The following is a 21,856-nucleotide window of genomic DNA, read 5'->3' on the forward strand; positions in this document are numbered from 1 at the left end:
TCTATACTATTTCGCGAAAGGTCTTTAAGCACAAAAAATCAAGCAAAGCATTTGATGCATGAATATAAACTTTACTCCGTCAATACCACTATTTCTTAAAATCTATTCTGACACGTTTTTGATGGATTCCGAATCATTTTTAAATATGTATTTGAAAATGATGCGGAATGCAAAAAAATACGTGTCAATTTTTTTTAAAAGACAATGTAGTATTTACCAAGTAATATATAAATTTAAAATTGATATATTACCACAAAGTGACTGGCGAATCAATCAAGGCTCAATATTCGATGAATCGCAAAATAATTTTATTTTAACTCATTAAATATTTGACGTGATTGATTTATTTATTTTTAATTAATGTTTTACTTAGTAAATACCACTATTTCTTAAAATCTACTGTGACACGTGTTTCGATGCATTCCGCATCATTTTCAAACACCGTAAACGGTGTTTGAAAATGATGCGGAATGCATCGAAACACGTGTCACAGTAGATTTTAAGAAATAGTGGTATTTACTAAGTAAAACATTAATTAAAAATGGATAGATTTTACCACAAAGTGACTGCCGAATCAATAAATGAAATGATTTATTTATGTTAAAACACCGTTTTTGTTTTGAAAAAATAATATTTATAAAAAAAGATGTATATGGTTTTTATAAAAAAAGAGATGTTGAAAGGTGAGGAGATTAAAAAATCATAAAAATGTTTTTTTAATCTATATATACATATTTTGTCCCCCTCTGTAGTGTAATGGTTAGCACGCTCGGCTACCGTTCTGGAGGTCCCGGGTTCGATTCCCAAGGGGGTTAAAATAAATATAAGTGATTTTTTTCACTATCATATTTATTCAATATTACCTGGTACCTGAAGCGGAGGGCTGATCACCTTTCCTTCATGTGTTAACGATCAAGATAACACTGCGTTTATATGACGCAGTGCCCTATGCACCATTGGGGTGCGGATAAGGGTTTTATTATTAGGATATTATATATACATTCTTAAAAAAGCCAAATTTCAATGAATCTACTTTTTAAAATCATGCGTAGAGACACAACTGGCTTAGAAGCCAGGGCAGAGAAGTGCCGGTCGTCAATTTTAATTTTTTTAAATCCCTTTGACAGTTGTAAACTGTGACTTGTATTCAGAAATACTTGTATTCATTAGTAAAATTGCAATTATGTCAACTATATAGTTGCATTGTTCTACTTTAGCAAGTTGCACCTGCCAAACTAATTACTCCATCAATACAGAGAGAACTCTAGCGCAACAATCACTTGCATAGTACCCAGTACATGTACCAACACTAGAGCAGGTATAAAGACGGAAAGCTAAGTTTATTTATTTATTGGAAAACCAACAGAATATTTACAAAAAAATACCAAAATAACTAACTAACCATCAGGCCGCTTCTCCGCAGGGGTAGGCAGAGAGAATAGAACATCGCACCACCCTGTCTTTTCGAACATTCTTCGCCTCTTCCACGTTCATGCATCTCCTCATACATACCCGCCGATTACTTAGACACCTAACATGACCGCTTTCAAGTATTTGGTATACCTGATCGTGCCAAGTTTTTCTCGGTCTTCCTCTGCTCCTTTTTTCAATTACATTCGCCTCATAAACTTGTTTAACCGTTCTTTCCTCACTCATTCGTTCCACATGTCCAAACCATCTCAATTTACATTTCTTAATTATCTAAGTAAACTTATCCAAGGCATTGCATTCTTGTACGAGAATAGAACTGCATGCATTAGGGTAAGTGGTTCATTTTCGTCCTAGTTTAGCATCTCTACAGGTGTTGAACAGGGATGTGTAATGTCACCGTGGCTGATTAACCTATATATGGATAAATGCATGAAAAAAGTGAAAGATTTAAGTGTTGGATCTAGAATGAATAATCATAAAATATAATGAAATAAAAATCAATTGAATTCCAATTACAGGTTTTCACTAATCAGGTTTTTAGTAATCTAAAAAAAAAAGTCATGTACATAAGTATAACTAGATAGTATTATAACTTATATTTCTTTATCAAATAATCAAATAGTGAAATAGACATCACCAATATTTCTCTTAACGTTTTAAAAGAAACATTGTTGATGTTTATTTCATTAAGCATTACATTCCACATATTGCAGACTCGATTTACAAATTAGTTTTGGTAGGACTTTAAATGGATTATAAATAAATTAAAGGGATTTTAAATAAAGTTTTGTTTCTGGTCTGTGCTATCGGGACTCTAAAAAGCTATAAAAGCTTCATAATTATTTAAAATTTTATAAAGGAAAGTAAAGTCAGTAGTGGTCCTACGGGTTACGATCTTTAATAAATTCATAAATTCATTACTTGGAGCCATCTGTCTATAATTACAATATGATATAAGTTTGGATTGTATAGATTCTATTCGACTAAAATATTTTTTTCGTTTTGAGGTGCACAGTCAAGTAAAACGTAACAGCAGCCGTACGCTGAGTTTGGGCAGTAAGAAGACATAACTTGTGGATAATTGGTGATAAATTACTCAGCTTAGAGAAGTTGTATACCGTATAATTTAAATAGGGGTGCAAGATAGCTTTTTATTGTCTTCGAGCTATTCAAATAATTCAGGTTCTTTGTTGCATTTTACAAATCAATATTTTATGAATACATAACAACACAATACGAAAACCATGTTACAATCCTGAAGAACATTAACAAAAATGTTAATGTTGTTTTTTTTTTCATTTCCTTATTTCGTACCCTTGCTTAGTTATATCTTAAATTTTATATGATGCTTTATAATATTACTACTCACCTTTATTTGCATCCAGTAGTGCATAAGATACTGTATCTAATTGTAGGTATGTTAATTCGATCGTTTTGCGCACCAGGTATCGGTCAGGATAAAATTTAATAAATATTAGAGTAAAAAAACGCATTTCCTTAATAGAGAAAATCTTACGGTCCGATGGTTTTGATAAATACTTAATACACACAATACACACACACCCACACATAGTTGTGCATGTAACACACACACGCAAATGCACAAACACAGACACACACTTACATGTTTTTTTTGTTTTGAGGTGAATAAAATAAAAATGTTTTTTAATTGTAATACCTACATATGTAAAATCAATCATCAAACCTAAAACTATTTGAAAAGGTGAACGATAATTTTTCCAGTTACGACTGGATTTATTTTTTTAAAAAATAATTACATTTTTCGTTACAAATTTAAATAGATTCAAGTTCTAAAAAACATATGAACTGAAAAGTTACAAATTTCCTGAAATCGCCTTGTTACTCCTGGTGCGCCGCAAGTTGCAAAACATTAAGCTACGTAAATTGTATGCTCGCTAGTGATTAGGCGCACATCAGGAGAGCTTTAGCTTAACGAGAAATATATTGTGATCTACGTCGCGTAGAGAATGAAAAGTTTAGTCGAGAAGAAACGTAATAATGAGCAAAGCGTTTAGTAGAAACCACATAAAAGTATAAAATAGACAAATAGTTTTTTGAAATTACTAACGAGTTACTTTAAAGTAATTTTGACAAGTTGAAGTTTAAAAATCATTGGCAGATATAACACAATTTTTTAGTTATAATATATATGCACGATATAACATTTTGAATTTTACGCAGTGGGGTGCGTAGGTAATTTAAATGTGACATTCATACATTATTACCATAAAAAATAAGTACATATTTAAAAATCTTATTAGCACTTCATTCATTCATATATAGCATTCATTTTAGATTGTATATAATCATATGAATTAATGTAAACAATAATTAAAATTAAACGTGGAATATATAGCTACTACAATGTCTTTTTCATCTTGGTTCATCATCAACATCATCATTCATCATCAATATTTGGCTGGTTTTAGTGATCACTTTACGCACGTGTAACATTGACCGATTCTACCCATTATTGACAACCACACTACTTAAATTCTTGGAAGTTCTATATATATGAACCAATTTTGAAACGTTGTTCTTGAATCATTAGAACTTCACTAGAGATGAAAAGAAGCTTTTTTCCTGATGAAAAGAAGCTTTCATATTCTTCTTCATCTTTAATGAGATGTCCAAAAAATTATATGAAAATAACTTCTATAATTGGAGATAATCAAGATTTTGTGAACAAGTATTTGGACACACTCAAAATGTTGTAAATTTCATATTCTTCTTCATCTATGTCGAGATGTCAAAACTCTCTATACGCTACTCGTTAAAACATTCTAGTTTTGACAGCAAATTATTTGAGGTGCATAATTTTCATTTAATTTTGTAAAAAAAAACTGGCTTCTGGCATTGTAATCCATTCGTTATATCAATTTGGCCGACAGTGCAGTGTAGGGCATACAATGATCAGTAGAGCCTTCAATCCCTCCTGTTGACTCACTGAGCACAAAGGACCTGGCTGTGCGCTATTCAGGATTCAGCGTTCACCGCGCGGCCGAGCTTAGTTAATTATTACCGCGATAAGGTATCATGTGACTTTCCAATAATGGCGACCAACGGAATAACAAATGGAGCTTGAATGATTTAAGGAGGCGATATACCATTATGCACCCCATAAACGTAGCAATGCTCAGCTGCACCGCTGCAATCTCTTTACGAATCATTTATTCAATAGGTAATAAATTTCGCATTTTTTTAAACAATGATAACACACACACACACACTCATATATATATATATATATATATATATATTATATATATATATATATATATATATATATATATATATATATATATATATATATATATATATATATATATATATATATATATATATATATATATATATATATATATATATATATATATATATATATATAAATATATATATATATATATATTTATATATATATATATTTTTAGCTTTTCCACTTTATTTTTATTTGACCAGCGACCGGGTTTCATCGTTACCGACATCATCAGACTGGGGATATCGGTAACGACGAAACCCGGTCGCTGGTCAAATAAAAATAATGTGGAAAAGCTAAAAATATTGGTTTTAATCTAATAATATATTAAAATGCAATTCCATCACGAAGTGTCAGTGGGTAATATAAATATATATAGAGCACTGCATCATATAATCGCAGTGTTATCTTGATCTTTAACACATAAAGGAAATGTAATCAGCCCTCCGTGTCAGGTACCAATCCAGGGTAATATTAAATAAATATTAGAGTGAAAAAATCACATTATTTTACCCCCCCCCCCCTCTCTGGGAATCAAACCCGGGACCTCCAGCACGGTAGCTTAGCACGCTAACCATTACACCACGGAGGCAGACAATAGGTGAATATATATAATTGTTATAAATAAGAGAATAAAAAATCTGCAGCTTAATTTGTATGTGTATGTAGAAATTATAAAATATCACAGCAAGAAGGTTAAATTGATGAAGATTGTAGACATTTTTATTATGAGGTTTAAAAAAAATTAAAAGTACATAGTTCGAAAAAAAAAGTAAAAGTTTGATGACTTCAAAAAAATTGAGGAGTGTGGTTGTCAATCATGGGTAGAATTGTGAATTATCTTAAGTGATCAGTACATGACGGGTCATAAATCCTGTAAATACTTTGGCATCCATATTCTTCTTCATCCATGTTGAGATGTCAAAAAGTAAAAATAACTCCCAAGTTGAGAAAACACAGATTTGTGCAGAAGAATTTGGACACACCTAAAATGGTGTGGATATATATATATATATATATATATATATATATATATATATATATATATATATATATATATATATATATATATATATATATATATATATATATATATATATATATATATATATATATATATATATATATATATATATATATATATATATATATATATATATATATATATATAATAATCAATAAATTTTGTTATAATCTAAAGTGACCGCTTAAACCAGTCTATGACAAGTCGTAAACCTTGTAAATACCCAGATTTTCATATTCTTCTTCATTTGTGTTGAGATGTCGAGATGTAAAAATATCTCCTACCATATATGGAAAAAACCCAGATGTGTGCGGAAGGATTTGAACCCACCCAAAGTTGAGGAATAAAATGTTTTCTTCGTTTCTGTTGAGATGTCTCAGATGTATTTTAATAAATAAATTTAAATGGAAAATATCGCAGTAAGTTATAAAATACACAAATCCTTAAAATTTAATACAACATGCCAAAACTTCAAATATTTGGCAATCAAACATTTCAATAAACTCCCTAAAGAAATAAAAAAAAACGATCATTTAAAAATACTAAAAAATTAAAGTTCTATACATTTAAATCTTGAAAAAAGATACAAAAAAATACTATTATATCTTTTATTATTTAACATTAAACCACGAGTGTAAGCCCCTCTCCAAGCACAAGAGCACAGTCTCTTTTATGGAGATTCTTTTATGGATTCAAATGTATTATGTTATAAATAAAAATGTAAATATATCAAATGAATAAAAAAATAAATAAAAATACCAACAGGACTTTCGATTACACTGCTAATAACCCGACTCAATTAACTTGTTCCCCTGTAATTACACAAATCGTCTTTATCGAAAATTTCAAAATATCACTTTTGATCCTACAAAGTATATTGTATTCGCACAAGATACCTTATCATTGTGTATTATCTCCAAACTATCTACCCTTATAAATTGCATTGTCATGAATCTGAATACATCAACCCTCCCTCTACCCCCGCCCCTTCCGACCGCTACCCTGATAGAAATCGACCTGTAATTTTGTTACTCAATCAGTGTTCCTGCCTCAATCAATTTTGTGACGTCATTTCCTGATTTGAATCAGGGGTGGGCTCCGTTCTCACTTCACGACAGAATGATTATAATCTACATTCATTTAGACATCTCAACATAGACGAGGAAAAATATAAATGTCTGTGTATTTGAAGGCCTTATAATCTGTCATAAAGCAGCAGCAGGCACCTCAGTGGTTGGAGAGCTACGTGCAGCGCAGTCAAGGGATAACTAGAAAAGAGTCATTGCTTCTGCAAGGGTCACAACCCTCAGCAATGAGGAATAAGACGGAGAAGAATCTGTCATAAGTTGGTTAAGTGATCATTTTAAACACGTGTAACATTCCCCATTCTAATCATGATTGACAACCACAGTACTCACAATTGGGATTTTTGGATTTCCAAATACACAATTAATCTTAAAATGTTAGTAATATAATAATATAACGCCAATCATCCAGGTTTTTGTCTACCAGTTTCGAGAAGTACCCTTCTTTTCTTCAGGATAATCACAACACCAGCATGCAAACTTATTACACGTGACTACCAATAGTACTATGCACACTAACAGCTACACAAATTGTTAATCACATCCTTAATATAATGATTTTTTCTAATTCTTCCTTCTTATAGATCCTCAGATCTGTCTGTTCCATTATCCGTCTTTTGTGACGTGGACTGTCAATTGTCACGCTATCGCTTTGGAGGTCTTCCAGGTGGTCTACTTCGTCTGGGTCCTCTTGAAGAGCAATTCGGGCCAGTCTATTTTCTTGCATTCTATTGACATGAGCATCCCAGAATCTTCTTCGTTGCCTTCCCCATCTTACTACATCATTTTTCAAATGTTCTCATTTTTTAATTTTAAATATGCTTCTAACCTTATGTTTTTGTCATTTATTTATTTTAAATATGCTTCTTATGCCTATTTATTATACCTGTTTATTGTTTTTATATTTTGCCATGTATTACTTTTGGTTTTTATTTGTGTTCCAGTCTTGTTAACCTTAATCCCATGTCCCAAAATGAGAAATAGAAATTATTCATCGAGAATATTTGATATATATATATATATATATATATATATATATATATATATATATATATATATATATATATATATATATATATATATATATATATATATATATATATATATATATATATATATATATATATATATATATATATATATATATATATATATATATATATATATATATATATATATATATATATATATATATATATATATATATATATATATATATATATATATATATATATATATAAAAAGTTCGTTTGCTTTTGGGTTATCAAAAGCTGTAAATCAATCCGTGCCTGATTGTATTTCCTCCCCTTCCTTCCTCTGGCATTGGATGTACCGGAAGCCGGCAGATGGGGTTTGATTCGCGGTTAACACAGCAGATTGGATCCCCGATATGACTTCTGAACGTTGACAGGGTACTATCACGGACAGTCCAAACTCACCACTTAAACAATACTGAGAAAATTACATACATATATTATAAATCTCATGACGCTTCATGTTCCAGTTTACGGCAGCCATTTATGGTTGATTTGCGAAAACTACTCAACCTTTTATCCGCACCACAATGGTGCATAAGGCACTGCATCATATAAAAGCAGTGTCATCTTGATCCTTAATACATGAAGAAAACGTGATCAGCCCTCCTCTTCAGGTACCAGTAGGTACAGGGTAATATTGAATAAATATTAGAGTGAAAAAAATCACTTATTTTTATTTAACCCCGCCTCGCTGGGAATCGAAACGAGCGTATTGGCTATTACACTACGGAGGGAGACAATAATTAAAGTAAAAAGTAAAGAGACACTATGGAGCCCGTTGTGTTCATACTAAGCGGAATCGACGGTATATTATAGAATAGATATGTAAAAATTTCCCAACATCAATTCCCTATTTATAAAAGTATGTTTGTATTATAATTAATTTAATTTTCCTTTCGATGATATTTTTTTTTAAATTGTTGAATATTAGAATCTCAAAAAGGAGTAATTCAAGGTGAGTCTGTAGGTCAGATAAGTTCTGTGCGACTAATCGTTATGTCGTTAATCCAATGACTCGTCGAAAAATGTGCGATCGTTTTCAATGTCGTTTAGAAGAAACATTTATCATCATTTTCACAATGCGGTTTCCTTTTGAAAACATGGCCGGACAATTGGCCAACGGGCACGTGACTGACGGACATTTGGCCGATGGACATTTGGCCGATGGACATTTGGTCGACGAACATTTAGCCCAAGGACTTTTGGCCAACGAAAATATGGGTGAGGGACACATGGCCGACGGACACTTGGCAGATGTATATTTTAAGGATGGGATGTTTATTTTCATGTTTAACCGACATCTGGCCGAATGAAAACATTGATAGCTTACATTTATTTATTTTTTTATTTATTTTTATTCATTTAATATATTTACATTTTTATTTATAACAAAATACATTTGAATCATTTATACATATGAACAACTTTTATATTTCGATTCGCTGTGCCTCTCCATAAAAGAGACTGTGCTCTTGTGCTTGGAGAGGGGCTTACACTCGTGGTTTAATGTTATTTATCTTTTTTTGTATATTTTTTCAAGATTTAAATGTATAGAGCTTTAATTTTTTTTTCTTAAGTATTTTTATATCATCTATTTTTTTTATTTCTTTAGGCAGTTTATTGAAATGTTTGATTGCCAAATATTTGAAGTTTTGCTGAAATTGCTTCGTGTTGCATTTTGGAGTAGAAAAATCGTTTGAGAATCTCGATGATAAATTTTTGTTAAATTTAAATAATTGTCACCCTTTAGTATTTAAAAAATTGCGGTTTTTTATAAATGGATTCTTAATTTTTTGGATTCTAAATTTGATAATAAATAAATAAATCGATAATTTTAGTGCTTTTGAAAAATAAAATATATTGCATAGGTACCATAAATTGACATTTTTTTAAAAGAAAAATATTTGTGTTTTCATTGTTTCCACAAATTCAATTTCATACTATTTCTGTGAGCCTAAGCGGCTCATTATTACAAATATGTATCAAATTGTGAATCGGGTTCGAACCAAAAAACTCTGACAGAGTCCGTGACACTAACCACGGGACCACAACTCGACACATTTCTAGCTATATTATTCAACGTTTACAAAGAAAAAACAGTTTAATGTATCTTCTTCTTCTTTTTCCTTTAACTACTCCCAACAGTGCATAAGGCACCGCTATCAACGTGTTTTACAAAGTTTTTTTAAAGATTTTTTGTTGTATGGTTATTCTGAAAGTAATGTTTTCAAGTGGTATTATATAATATGAATGATGAATGATAAGAAGAGTATCAACATTTGTCATAAAAAATCATAACATATCCAGTCAAAACGTCTTTAATCGTAATATGTCGAAAACACAAGAATAGTGTTTAGTGTGTCTGCACTGATATATCATCCGTAGAGTGATTTTTCAAATTTTATATTAAATTTTTTATTTGGGTTAGCATGTTTAAAAAAACATTAAAAGATATAAATTAAACACAGAAACACAAATATTAGTATAAAATATTTAGTGTAGATCTAGCAAATGAACTCGTATTTATGAGGGAAAATGTGCATGTGTAAGAGTGTGTGTGTGTGATGTTGACTCTAGTAGGGACATAGTGTGTGTGATGTTGACTCTAGTAGGGACATACATATAACGCAGAGAAGCATAGTTTTTAAAGATCCTGAGAGGACAACATGCTCATCATTCGACTTTTCAGCACAGATTTCAACAACATGTCAACTTGGCTAAAACATGAGTTGTACTCACTAGCGATTCGAAACATAGGTGAACTCCGCGCATAATTAGTTCGAAGGACAGGTACTCTGAATAAAGATTGTGACGTGTGACGCGTACGGTAGCCAGGTACATTATACGTTATTTCGGAATTATCAAGTGTCTGAATAAATAGTAAAAAAAGGTTTTATTTTGAAATTTGAAAATGAACAATTGTTTAGCATCCGAATTATCGTTCAAATTTGAATATGGATTTTCCGCAAATTTGAGTTTCAAAATGTTTGAGCAGCGAGTTCACTGTATTCCAGTTCATCCTTAGAACACCAATATTTATCTTATACACGACTGTGAATAGTGTGAATCCTCTCCCGCGGAAGACCTTTGTTTGAGCGGAGAGCTCTCTCTAAATTTAGAAGCCGATCTATGCGAGCTGTCCGTGACCCCTGGAGCTAGCGACAGTTAGTCGTCTGAACTGTCGCGGGAGCCTTTAAGAAGTGAGAAATCCATCTAAAGTTTTTATTGCCTCGGGAACCACCGAGATTCACTCGCTTCTTTAATCCAGAGCTTTCATCTCGAGACATAAACTTTATTTCAATCCGAAGAAAGACATTATTACGTCCATTTTTTTAACGTGTACATACAGAAAAATTATGGATATATATATATAAATATATATATATATATGTATATATATATATATATATATATATATATATATATATATATATATATATATATATATATATATATATATATATATATATATATATATATATATATATATATATATATATATATATATATATATATATATATATATATATATATATATATATATATATATATATATATATATATATATATATATATATACATTTATATATATATATATATATGTAAATATATAAGGATGTTTCTGCCAGTGTCAAGTATTATTTTTATTTACAAACAAAATAATAATAGAAAACTTAAAAATAGACACTTTCATAAAGTGTATGTCATATTCTTTCCGAAAAATTTTACAATCTAGGTGACGTTAAAAAAACACGATTTTTCAATTAAATAAAAAAATAAACTCTTAATTGAAAATAATTTCAACCTAAATTTGATAGCAAATTTGATCATACTAAATTTGATCATACTGTGATAAATATTATAATTTTAATCTCCTTACTTGGTATACAAACTTATAACCTCTAAACAGTAGTCAAACCCGTTAACTACTACACTATGGAGGCATTATATAAATACTATTTTGAAATTTAATTAAAGTAATATGCAATACAATTTCGTGATTCGTAATAAATATACTAAAATCATTCAAAATTTTACTGTATTAATTTTCAGTGAATAGACAAATTCAGAGTGGGGTGTTCTAGGACACGTTTTCAGTTTTCAGGACCAAAACACTCAACGTAAGGTTGTCAGGTGATGACAAATGACGTCATAAATCCCGGGGCGTCACTTACGTCAGCTGTGTTGGTCCTGGCCCTAGTCGCACAACTAGTGGACTTGACATATTTTTTAAACTAATAAATTAAAACAACTTATTAACATACATTTCATTAATTGATTCGGCAGTCACTTTTAATTACAGTTTTACTTAGTAAATATCACTATTTCTTAAAACCTATTGTGACACGTGTTTCGATGTATTCCGCATCATTTTCAAACACCGTATGTGAAGCTTAAAAGTCCAAATTTTAGAGTTGTTCCTTGGGACGTTGAACGCTGAACCAGGGGTTGGAGATGTTTCTTTTATTTATTTATTTATTTATTGTGTATATCTTTGAATTGAGAAAGCTTTTATTTAGATGTATGCAAGAGCTGAACCCCGGATCGTTTTACATAACGGGAGACGCCTAAAAACATGATTACTTTTTTTTGTGCGTCTTATTATTTGACCAGTTATTTTATTCACAACATTTTGAGTATATTTTAGATACTTGTTCTCAAATCTGGGTTTCCCCACTAAGGAGTTAATTTTACATTTTGACATCTGTCAACAAAGATCAACATCTTCTTCTAACCCTTCTCCGCACCCAATGGTGCATAGGGAATTGCATCATATTGACGAAGTGTTATCTTGATAGCTACATCCATGAAGGCAAGGTGATCACTCCTGCGCTTCAGGGACCAGTACAGGTTAATATGAAATAAATATAAGAGTGAATCACTTATACTTATTTTCACACCCCCTGGGAATCAAAACCCATAACCTCCAGTGTGGTAGCTTAATACGCTTACCACTACACCACGGAGGTGAGGATCAACAAAGACGAAGAAAAATATGAAAGTCTGGGTCTTGCCAGGTCTAATGACCTGTTATAACCTACACTTAAAAACCCTATGACAGGTCATAAGCCCTGTAAATGACAAACTTTAATTTTATTCTTCATCTATCTTCAATTATCAAAATGGAAATCTTATTTTTTTCAAATTTTTGAGCAAGTCCTTCTTTTAATTTAATGTCAATGATTATAAGTACGAGTTGTAGAGTGGAATAACCTGGTAAGTAGTTATGGCGCTAATGGAGGAACTAGAAACGTCCTCGGGATGACAGCCTTAAAAATATAGTTTATAAAATATACACCTAACGTCGTGTCACACTTTCAACTTGAGAATATTATAAAAACTGGTAAATTTATTCAATTTCCTTTGTTTATTTTAAGTATTTTTTTTAAAATTATCTTTACATGGTGTAAGTTTCAAAGGTACACATACCTACTGATACAAATACACTAAATAAAATACAATGCAAAAATAGTAAGTAAAGTTAAACCCTTATCCGCACCCCAATGGTGCATAGGGCACTGTGTCATAAAAACGCAGTATTATCTTGATCGTTTACACATAATGGAAAGGTGATCAACCCTTCGCTTCAGTAGAAATAAAATCGAAATCGACGCCTAGAGTAACTACTTCTAACGATTATCCGCACAAATAATGCATAGGGCACTACCTAGTATCGATGCAGTGTTATCTTGACCGCTATTTACATGAAGGCAAGGTGATCACTCCTGTGTTTCAGGGACCAGTCCAGGGTTATATTAAATAAATATAACAGTGTAAAATCACTAATATTAATTTATTATTAAAGTTATTTGAGAAAATACCACTGTTTAATAAAATCTATTCTGACATGTGTTTCGATGCATTACTCATCATATTCAAACACCGTATGTAGAGTTTATTCCAAATTTTAGAGTTGGGTCGTTGAAGAGGGGGTAGGAGCCGTTTTCATTTGAATAAATAGTAGTATTTTCTTTCTAAAAATTAAATTTAAAATGGTTAGATTTGACCACAAAGTGACTGTCGAATCAATTGATGAAAATATTTGTTTTCACCCCCTCCTGTGAATCGAATCCAGGACCTCCAGCACTTGCCATTAAACACCACGGAGGCGGATAAAAGTAACTTGTTTTAAAAGTTATATAACTAGTTATTAAAAATAACTAGTTACTCCATGGATCACGTTGTTTATTTCAAATTTACAGCTTTTTTCTGTTTTGAAATCTCCTTCGCGCAGTGCTGAAACGTAACGTTTTTGCAGTTATATCGTTATTTCTCCCCATCACAGATTTAACGACTTATCGTAAAATATTAAAGCCGAATAAGGGTTCATGTACCGATATCTGGAATGTCCCATTACTATCCTATTATGTTCGGGGAACAGGGAACACCTAAGTGTTAAGATAAAGTTGTAGTTTTATCGCGTTGTGGAATACACAAATATCGTAAAATGGCATTGTACGCCTACAGTATCATGTAATATGTATTGAATTATATACCAGAATGTTATATATCCATTAAATACAGATAATATATTTTTAACTGTGCACCTATGATCACAAAAATAGAAATATATTCCAACACTCTCCTCAATGAATGATAATTCATCGTTCACTTTATGTAATACTAAGTTGAAACACAAATATCGTAAAATGGCACTGTACGCCTACGGTATCATGTAATATGTATTGAATCTATATTCCAGAATGTTATTTATCCATTAAATACAGATAAAATATTTTTAACTGCGCACTTATAATCACGAAAATAGAAATATAATCCAACACTCTCCTCAATGAATGGTAATTCACCATTCACTTTATGTAATACCACTTTGAAGTGGTATTACACAAGTGAGTATGTGTTTATTCTTTTTCTTCAAACCCTCACTGTATCATGTAAACGCAGTGTTATCTTGCTCGTGAATACTCGTACATGAAGGAATGGTGATCAGACCTCCGCTACAGGTACCCGTCCAGGGTAATGTTGAATAAATGATTCGGCATAAATCAATTAAAAAAAAAAACAAATTCTATGAAGTTTCATTATCATTAATCTTTTGATATATTCAATTATTAAATTGACATCTCAAAGAAGGAATTAAAGATTAATAAAACCAGGTGTCCGTTTAAAAATTGAAACATTTATTTATAATATTATTCATAAACAGTACAATATATCTACATTTCATTTGATCCACATAAACTAACAGATTCTTTGTGGAGTGTCTACAAACTGAAAAATAACTAAATTTATTAATATTAAAAATACAAATCTCCACAAACAACTGAAAAAATGGTCTTGACATCACAGTTCAATACATATAAAATCATGCTTCTAATCTAAGTAAAACGAATTTTAAAATACAAGATTAAAATACTAAGAAATTAAATTTACCAGTTACAAGTTTATTTTGCAAATTTTGTATTGTTTGATCGATTATGTATATATATATATATATATATATATATATATATATATATATATATATATATATATATATATATATATATATATATATATATATATATATATATATATATATATATATATATATATATATATATATATATATATATATATATATATATATATATATATATATATATATATATATATATATATATATATATATATATATATATATATATATATATATATATATATATATATATATATATATATATATATATATATATATATATATATATATATATATATATATATATATATATATATATATATATATATATATATATATATATTTATATATGTATATATATATATATGTATATATATTCAATAAAAGCCTACTTTTTAATATGTTGATATACCTGTAAAACTTTTGATAGGTTTTGTCATGTAAATATTTGATAATATGTATGTTATTGAAGGAAAAAATATTATTGATCGTAATTTCTTGGAAAAAAATTACAAATTCTATATAATTTTGACATATCGCTCACTCCTTTCAAGAACGTCATAAATCAAAAAACTTGATTTTTCAGGAGAACGTTTTTAAAGTTTAAAAATATAATACAATGTATTAAAAATAAATATCAAGTCACTTATTGAACTTTTTACTGTGCATCAAATCTTTTTAGGTAAAAACCTGAAGGTTTTTTCTCCATTTGAAAAATATTTAGTATATTTAAAAAATAATTAAACAATACCTTTTCTTCAAAACGCAAAAAACATCACTTTCTGCCCTGTACCGGGTAAATATTAAGTGAAAATATGCCTCTTTTGATGGGATATTGTACATTTTCTGGGCATTCCGAAAACTTGCTCAACTGAAAATTGTCGAGTTTTGATTTATGACGTTCTTGAAAGGAGTGAGCGATATGTAATATACGAAAAAAATTGTAATTTATAATAAATTATTTTAAATTCAGTTTAAAAGATTTGGTAAAATAGAATCTTTTAAAAACGTTATTATGTTTATTTTACAGATTATAAAAGAAGAAAAAAGAAGTTTTCATAAAAACCGCCTACTTTAAAACAAAAATTTTGGAGAGAAAAGTTTGCGATTGAAATATTTTCTAGAACATATCCCAATATTACTATATCCATGATTCCGCTACGTAATATTATTTTTACACGCTATAAAAATTATTTATTAGCATTGGTAAGACACACAGAACATTAAATAAATATTTTATATAGTATTTTGTTTATTCAAAATTGGATATCATATTATTTACAATTTTTAAGCATTTTCTAAAAAATAATTCACGTCATATAAACGTTATCATCATAATAAAACCATCGACATTTATATAACAATATTTTTTTATTAATAACATATATTATAAAGGGTCATACTTACTTTATAATAATATGTAACATTTAAAGCTTGTGTTTACAGAATAATACTTTTAAAATCTGCGTTCATATTTACAAACAAAAAAACATTTAATAACTCTATATATATCCAAGATCAAATCAACTGTTTATATTTAAAAAAATAATAAAAAATGTTTTATTTTAGATTATAAATAAAATATAATAAAACCCTTATCCGCACCCCAATGGTGCATAGGGCACTGCGTCATATAAACGCAGTGTTATCTTGATCGTTTACACATAAAGGAAAGGTGATCAGCCCTCCGCTTCAGGTACCAGTCCAGGGTAATATTGAATAAATATGACAGTGAAAAAATCACTAATATTTATTTTACCCCCCTTGGGAATCGAACCCGGGACCTCCAGAACGGTAGCCGAGCGTGCTGACCATTACACTACGGAGACGGACTTATGATTATGCGTGTAATAATAACTTGGTTGTTTATAAGTATTTTAAATTGAATCCATGTAATTTATTTATAATATACATCTATACAGACAAATTGAATATTATTTTCGACCTATGCACAAACCCATTGTATTGACCATTTTTTTATTGAAAAATCGCATACGCCAGCTAATTGTCGTCTAAATAAAGGTCATTTTGTTTGCAAAGCTATTCTAAAAAAATACACGTATGATCCGGTGAAGATCGACCAAAATTGTACGATTTTTTTCCAGATGTTAAATATGTTATATAAAGCAGATTTATTACAACATTTTTTTTTACTGACGTTTAATATGTTTTGCCTAAAAAGGGTCTATAATGTGTGATAACTATAGATAAATTTACGTATTTTTGTATTATATTCATTTCAAGCACTTACATTGTGATTTTCCATTTAATAACTTACGAAATTATTTGAATTTATGAAAATGTTATTCTGCAATCTGAAGGACATTTTCAGAAGAAGAGTGAGTACTCCTGATGTTTTAATATATTAACGCAAAATGTATCAACTCATAAATCCAACATAAATATTTGATTTTTTTGAAGACTCACGACTCATAGAAATAGCATATCTGGCAAGAGTCTAGGAGATAGAATAAGGAATAACAGGATAAGAGAAATATGCGAGATCGAAGATGTAGGCAGGTGGGGAAGGCAACGAATGAGACAATGGTATAGGCTTGTGAGGAGAACAGAACCTTCCAGACGTCCTCACACTGGACTGCATGGCCAACCTCAAGGTAGAAGTCTGGAAAGAGATGGATTGACAGCTGGGAATCGACATCGCAGAAGGCTAACAAACAATAGACAACTTAAAAACAGGCCACATGGCCTACACCAAGAAGAAGTAGAAGAAGAAAAAGATTTATTATAAAACAAAGTTCTTTTTTAAGTTGTCACATATTTTCGCTTTAATTTTAAATAAGCGCAACTACGTTGTAATTGTACCATGAGAGATCTTTTAAAATACAAAAATAAAAATAAATTTAAATAAAAAATGTAAAAATCGCATAAGTTTAATATTTGTATTTGTATTTACAAGTAAATGAGTCATTAAAATTATAAGGTACTCTAGAAATAAAAATACACATTTATTTTAGTCATAAACGTAATATTATCTTAATTTAAACAACAATATTCATATCATATTTCTATTCCACAAGCTTTAAAATCTAATTTTAATATAAAACATTATATTTGGATATTGTAAAATTGATCATCTATTAAATATTTTTAGTACACTTTTTTTAAACGAGATATTTATGTATTTAGCTTACAACAAAGCTTAAAATACATGTACCTACAGTTACTTAAAACAAAAAACCATTATTAAATTAACATAAATTAAAATTTTAATACAAAAATAAAGCAATTGTATAAGACCATTTACAGTTGTGCTCGAAACTAGTCGTGTTTACATTAATAAACTCAAAAAGTGGTCTTATACAATTTTTTTTTATTTTTATATTTAAATAATCATGTTATCTACAAACCTAATGCTAAATCTTTGTTTTCTGTAATTCGAATGAAAAAACTAATTATTTGTTAAATCCATACTTTATTTATTGAATTTTATGTTGAAGTTCTGACCAAAAAAGTACGTAAAACTCCAGAAACACCATAAAAAAATATTGATAAAAAAAGTTTCTTTCAATAAACATTAATTTACCATTGTTTTTATTAAATTTATTTTATTAGTGGCATAAATAAATATTGGTTTCACATTTTTAGATTCTTCAAGTATCAATTAAAGAAATATCGTTTTTCTATTTGAAAATGTAAAACATACACGATACATACACAATAAACTATCACACATGCGTGACAAACACATAAAAGTTTTGGACTGTTTTTCGTTATATTAGAAATAGTTTTTTTCAGATTATGCATAGTTAAAAATAGAAATAAATGTCATTTATAATTTATTCACGTATATAATAACATATTCTTTTTTGGTCAAAACGATGAATAGTATAATATGTGTGGATAAATTGAATATGGTAAACATTATCATTTAATTCTATAGTAAAACAAAATGTAAAATTATCTGTTGAATCATTATGAATTGAACTATATACAACACCAATGAGTAATTATTATTAATAAGTATGAAAATTGAAGTACTGAAAAAAAAAATCTGTTTTTTTTGTTACTGTAATATTTATGTACATTCTTCAGCTGCGAAAATTCTTATTAAAAAACATATTAACTAAGAGAAAAATAATACCCTAATTAATATTAAAAATTGTTTTTTCAATGGTTATATAAGTTTTTAACTTACATACGTTTTACTTAGTAAATACCACTATTTCTTAAAATCTACTCTGACACGTGTTTTGAGACATTCCGCATCATTTTCAAACACCGTATTTACCGAGTAAAACGTAAATTAAAAATGGATAGATAGTAAGTACCACAAGTGACTGCTGAATCAATTAATGGTTGTATTAGATTAAGCATAATTTATTATTGTAACGATAAGAAAATATTTCGTAACGTGGATAAAACGCTATTGATTTGCGTACAGAGTAGAAGTAATAAAGTATCAAATATTTTAAAGTCTTATAGCATTTTTAAAATGCTGACAGAATAATTTGTCTTGAGAATCAGATAATTCTCCGAGAATAACATCAATATTATAGGAAGTATTTATTGATATTTTATTTTAATATCAGTTCTTCCTAGTTATAAATCTTGGAACCATAGTTTATTTTATTTATTATATACACAGGTCGGTTGATCAGTTCGGGTACATTTCTTAATCCACACAATACGATTTATGACAAGTATGTCTTTTCATAATATATTTTTTAATGAGTGATTTACACAGAGTATTCGAGAGTATTGGAAGTAATAAATCTTGAATCTTGAATCAAAATAAATATTATTTATTACATAATTAAGATATAAAAAATCACTTTATTCCTATTTATAATTCTTTTAATATGTAGTATCATCCATAGCTTTCATAATAAAAAGTTTGATTACCATGCATTTTAGGTCTTAATGAAAATACTATATTTTTACAGTAATCAGTTTACATGGTCATTCAAGCTTAACAGAATCTAAGAGCGATGATCGTCAATATACGGAAAAGCACAGATTCATTTCACTTTAAGGTTAGGTTAAGTTGAATAACGCTCTCCTTTTTTTATGAAATACCACTTAAGTTTTTAAGTCATATTACACAAGTGAACGATGAATGATGAACGAGAGTGTTATATCGTAGTCATACAGGAGAAAGTGACCAAGTGCATTTCTTACAAAAACGTGATCATTGTCTATTTGATATCTAACTAGCTTATTATTGCCCTGAAAAAATTTCAAAGTGATTTAAAACTTGGAAGTATAATGTATCGACTTGTTAAAAATGACTAACTGCATTGATGTTTATTTTCTGGCCAAGCAAAAGTGACTTAAATGGCCCTCCTGAACATTTTACGTTTTGCTAGTTGGTCACTTTCTCCTGTACGGCTACGATATTACCATATAACCATATCACAAACTTTTCATTTTTCATAACATAAACATTTCATATACACAATTAATAGGTTGAGTTGGGTCTGAGTTAGGTTGAGAGTTGGGTAGGTAAACAAGGTCAAGATTCACTCAGAGGTCGAGTTTGCTTCCAATACTCAATCCATTGTATTACAAGCGATTGAAGAGGTCATCGCTCATCGCTCGATCGCCCGCTTCTCGGACGCTTCTACCAGGAGAACACGGGTTTCGGAAGTTTCACGTGGCACGCGCGAGGGCGGTTCACATCTCGTGGCCCGGGGGGGCGGACGAGCTGCTGCCGCCCGCCAGAGATCACATGACGCAGCAACTCTTGGCTCTGCCCTTCAGCTCGGCCTTCAGGTCGCGTTTGCTCTTACTGCGCCCGACCTGCTTCTAGAAAGAAAAAAAAATGCATAATTTTTTTTAATTGATTCATTTATTTAATCGGCAGCTACTTTGTAATCCAATTTTACTTGGTAAATACCTGGTAAACATGTTTTACTAGGTTTTACCAAATTAACTACCAAAATCCAACAAGTCGGTTTTTTGCTGCCAATACAAAATGCATTAATTTTTACTACCACTACCATCACGCCGTTTTCCGCAGGGGTAGGCAGAAAGGATGGAACGCCACACTCTTCTGTCCTGACATACACTCCTCGCCTCCTTCACATCCATACATCTAGTCATACATGCCCTCCGATTACGCAGACTTTTGACACCGCCAGATTTTAGGTTCTGATTGATCTGATCGTGCCAAGTCTTTTTCGGTCGTCCTCGTTCTGTTTTCCTTCGCACATTCGCCACATATATTTTCTCCATGCTATCTATTCGCTCCACATGTCCATACCACCGTAAAGAGCTCTTCCTAATCTTTTCAATTATTCCTTGTTCAGCCTTACATTCCTTTCTAATATCTTCGTTTTAATTTTATTATATTAATTGTTACATTAATTATATTAATAGTATATTAATATTTACTTTCATTTATTGAATCGGCCGTTACTTTTTAATAATAGCTATCCATTTTTAATCAAAATTTTATTTGGTTAATACCTGGTAAACATGTTTTACAAGGTTTTGACAAATGAACTGCCAAAATCCAACAAGTCGCTACTTTTTTGCTGCGAAAACAATGCATTTATTTTTCATTTCATTAATTGAATCGGCAGTTACTTTGTAACAGCCGTAAACGACCAAATACCGATT

At 29.9% G+C, this 21,856-nt stretch overlaps 1 protein-coding gene across 1 annotated transcript in view; it reads right to left on the reverse strand.

Annotated features, from left to right (window-relative positions):
- Window positions 1-20,095: 20,095 nt before the first annotated feature.
- Window positions 20,096-21,856, reverse strand: part of LOC148310009 (ras-like GTP-binding protein rhoA) — a 184,644-nt gene continuing 182,883 nt past the window's right edge. The window contains exon 6 of the mRNA XM_088259171.1: window positions 20,096-21,040. Coding sequence (XP_088115297.1) covers window positions 20,960-21,040 — 81 coding nt within the window. The 3' untranslated portion in view covers window positions 20,096-20,959. The remainder of the gene's footprint in view (window positions 21,041-21,856) is intronic.

The sequence above is a fragment of the Brachycentrus maculatus genome, unplaced genomic scaffold (genome assembly GCF_059751285.1).
Source record: "Brachycentrus maculatus isolate JH-2025_06_01 unplaced genomic scaffold, ASM5975128v1 h1tg000113l, whole genome shotgun sequence".
NCBI classification, from domain to species: domain Eukaryota; kingdom Metazoa; phylum Arthropoda; class Insecta; order Trichoptera; family Brachycentridae; genus Brachycentrus; species Brachycentrus maculatus.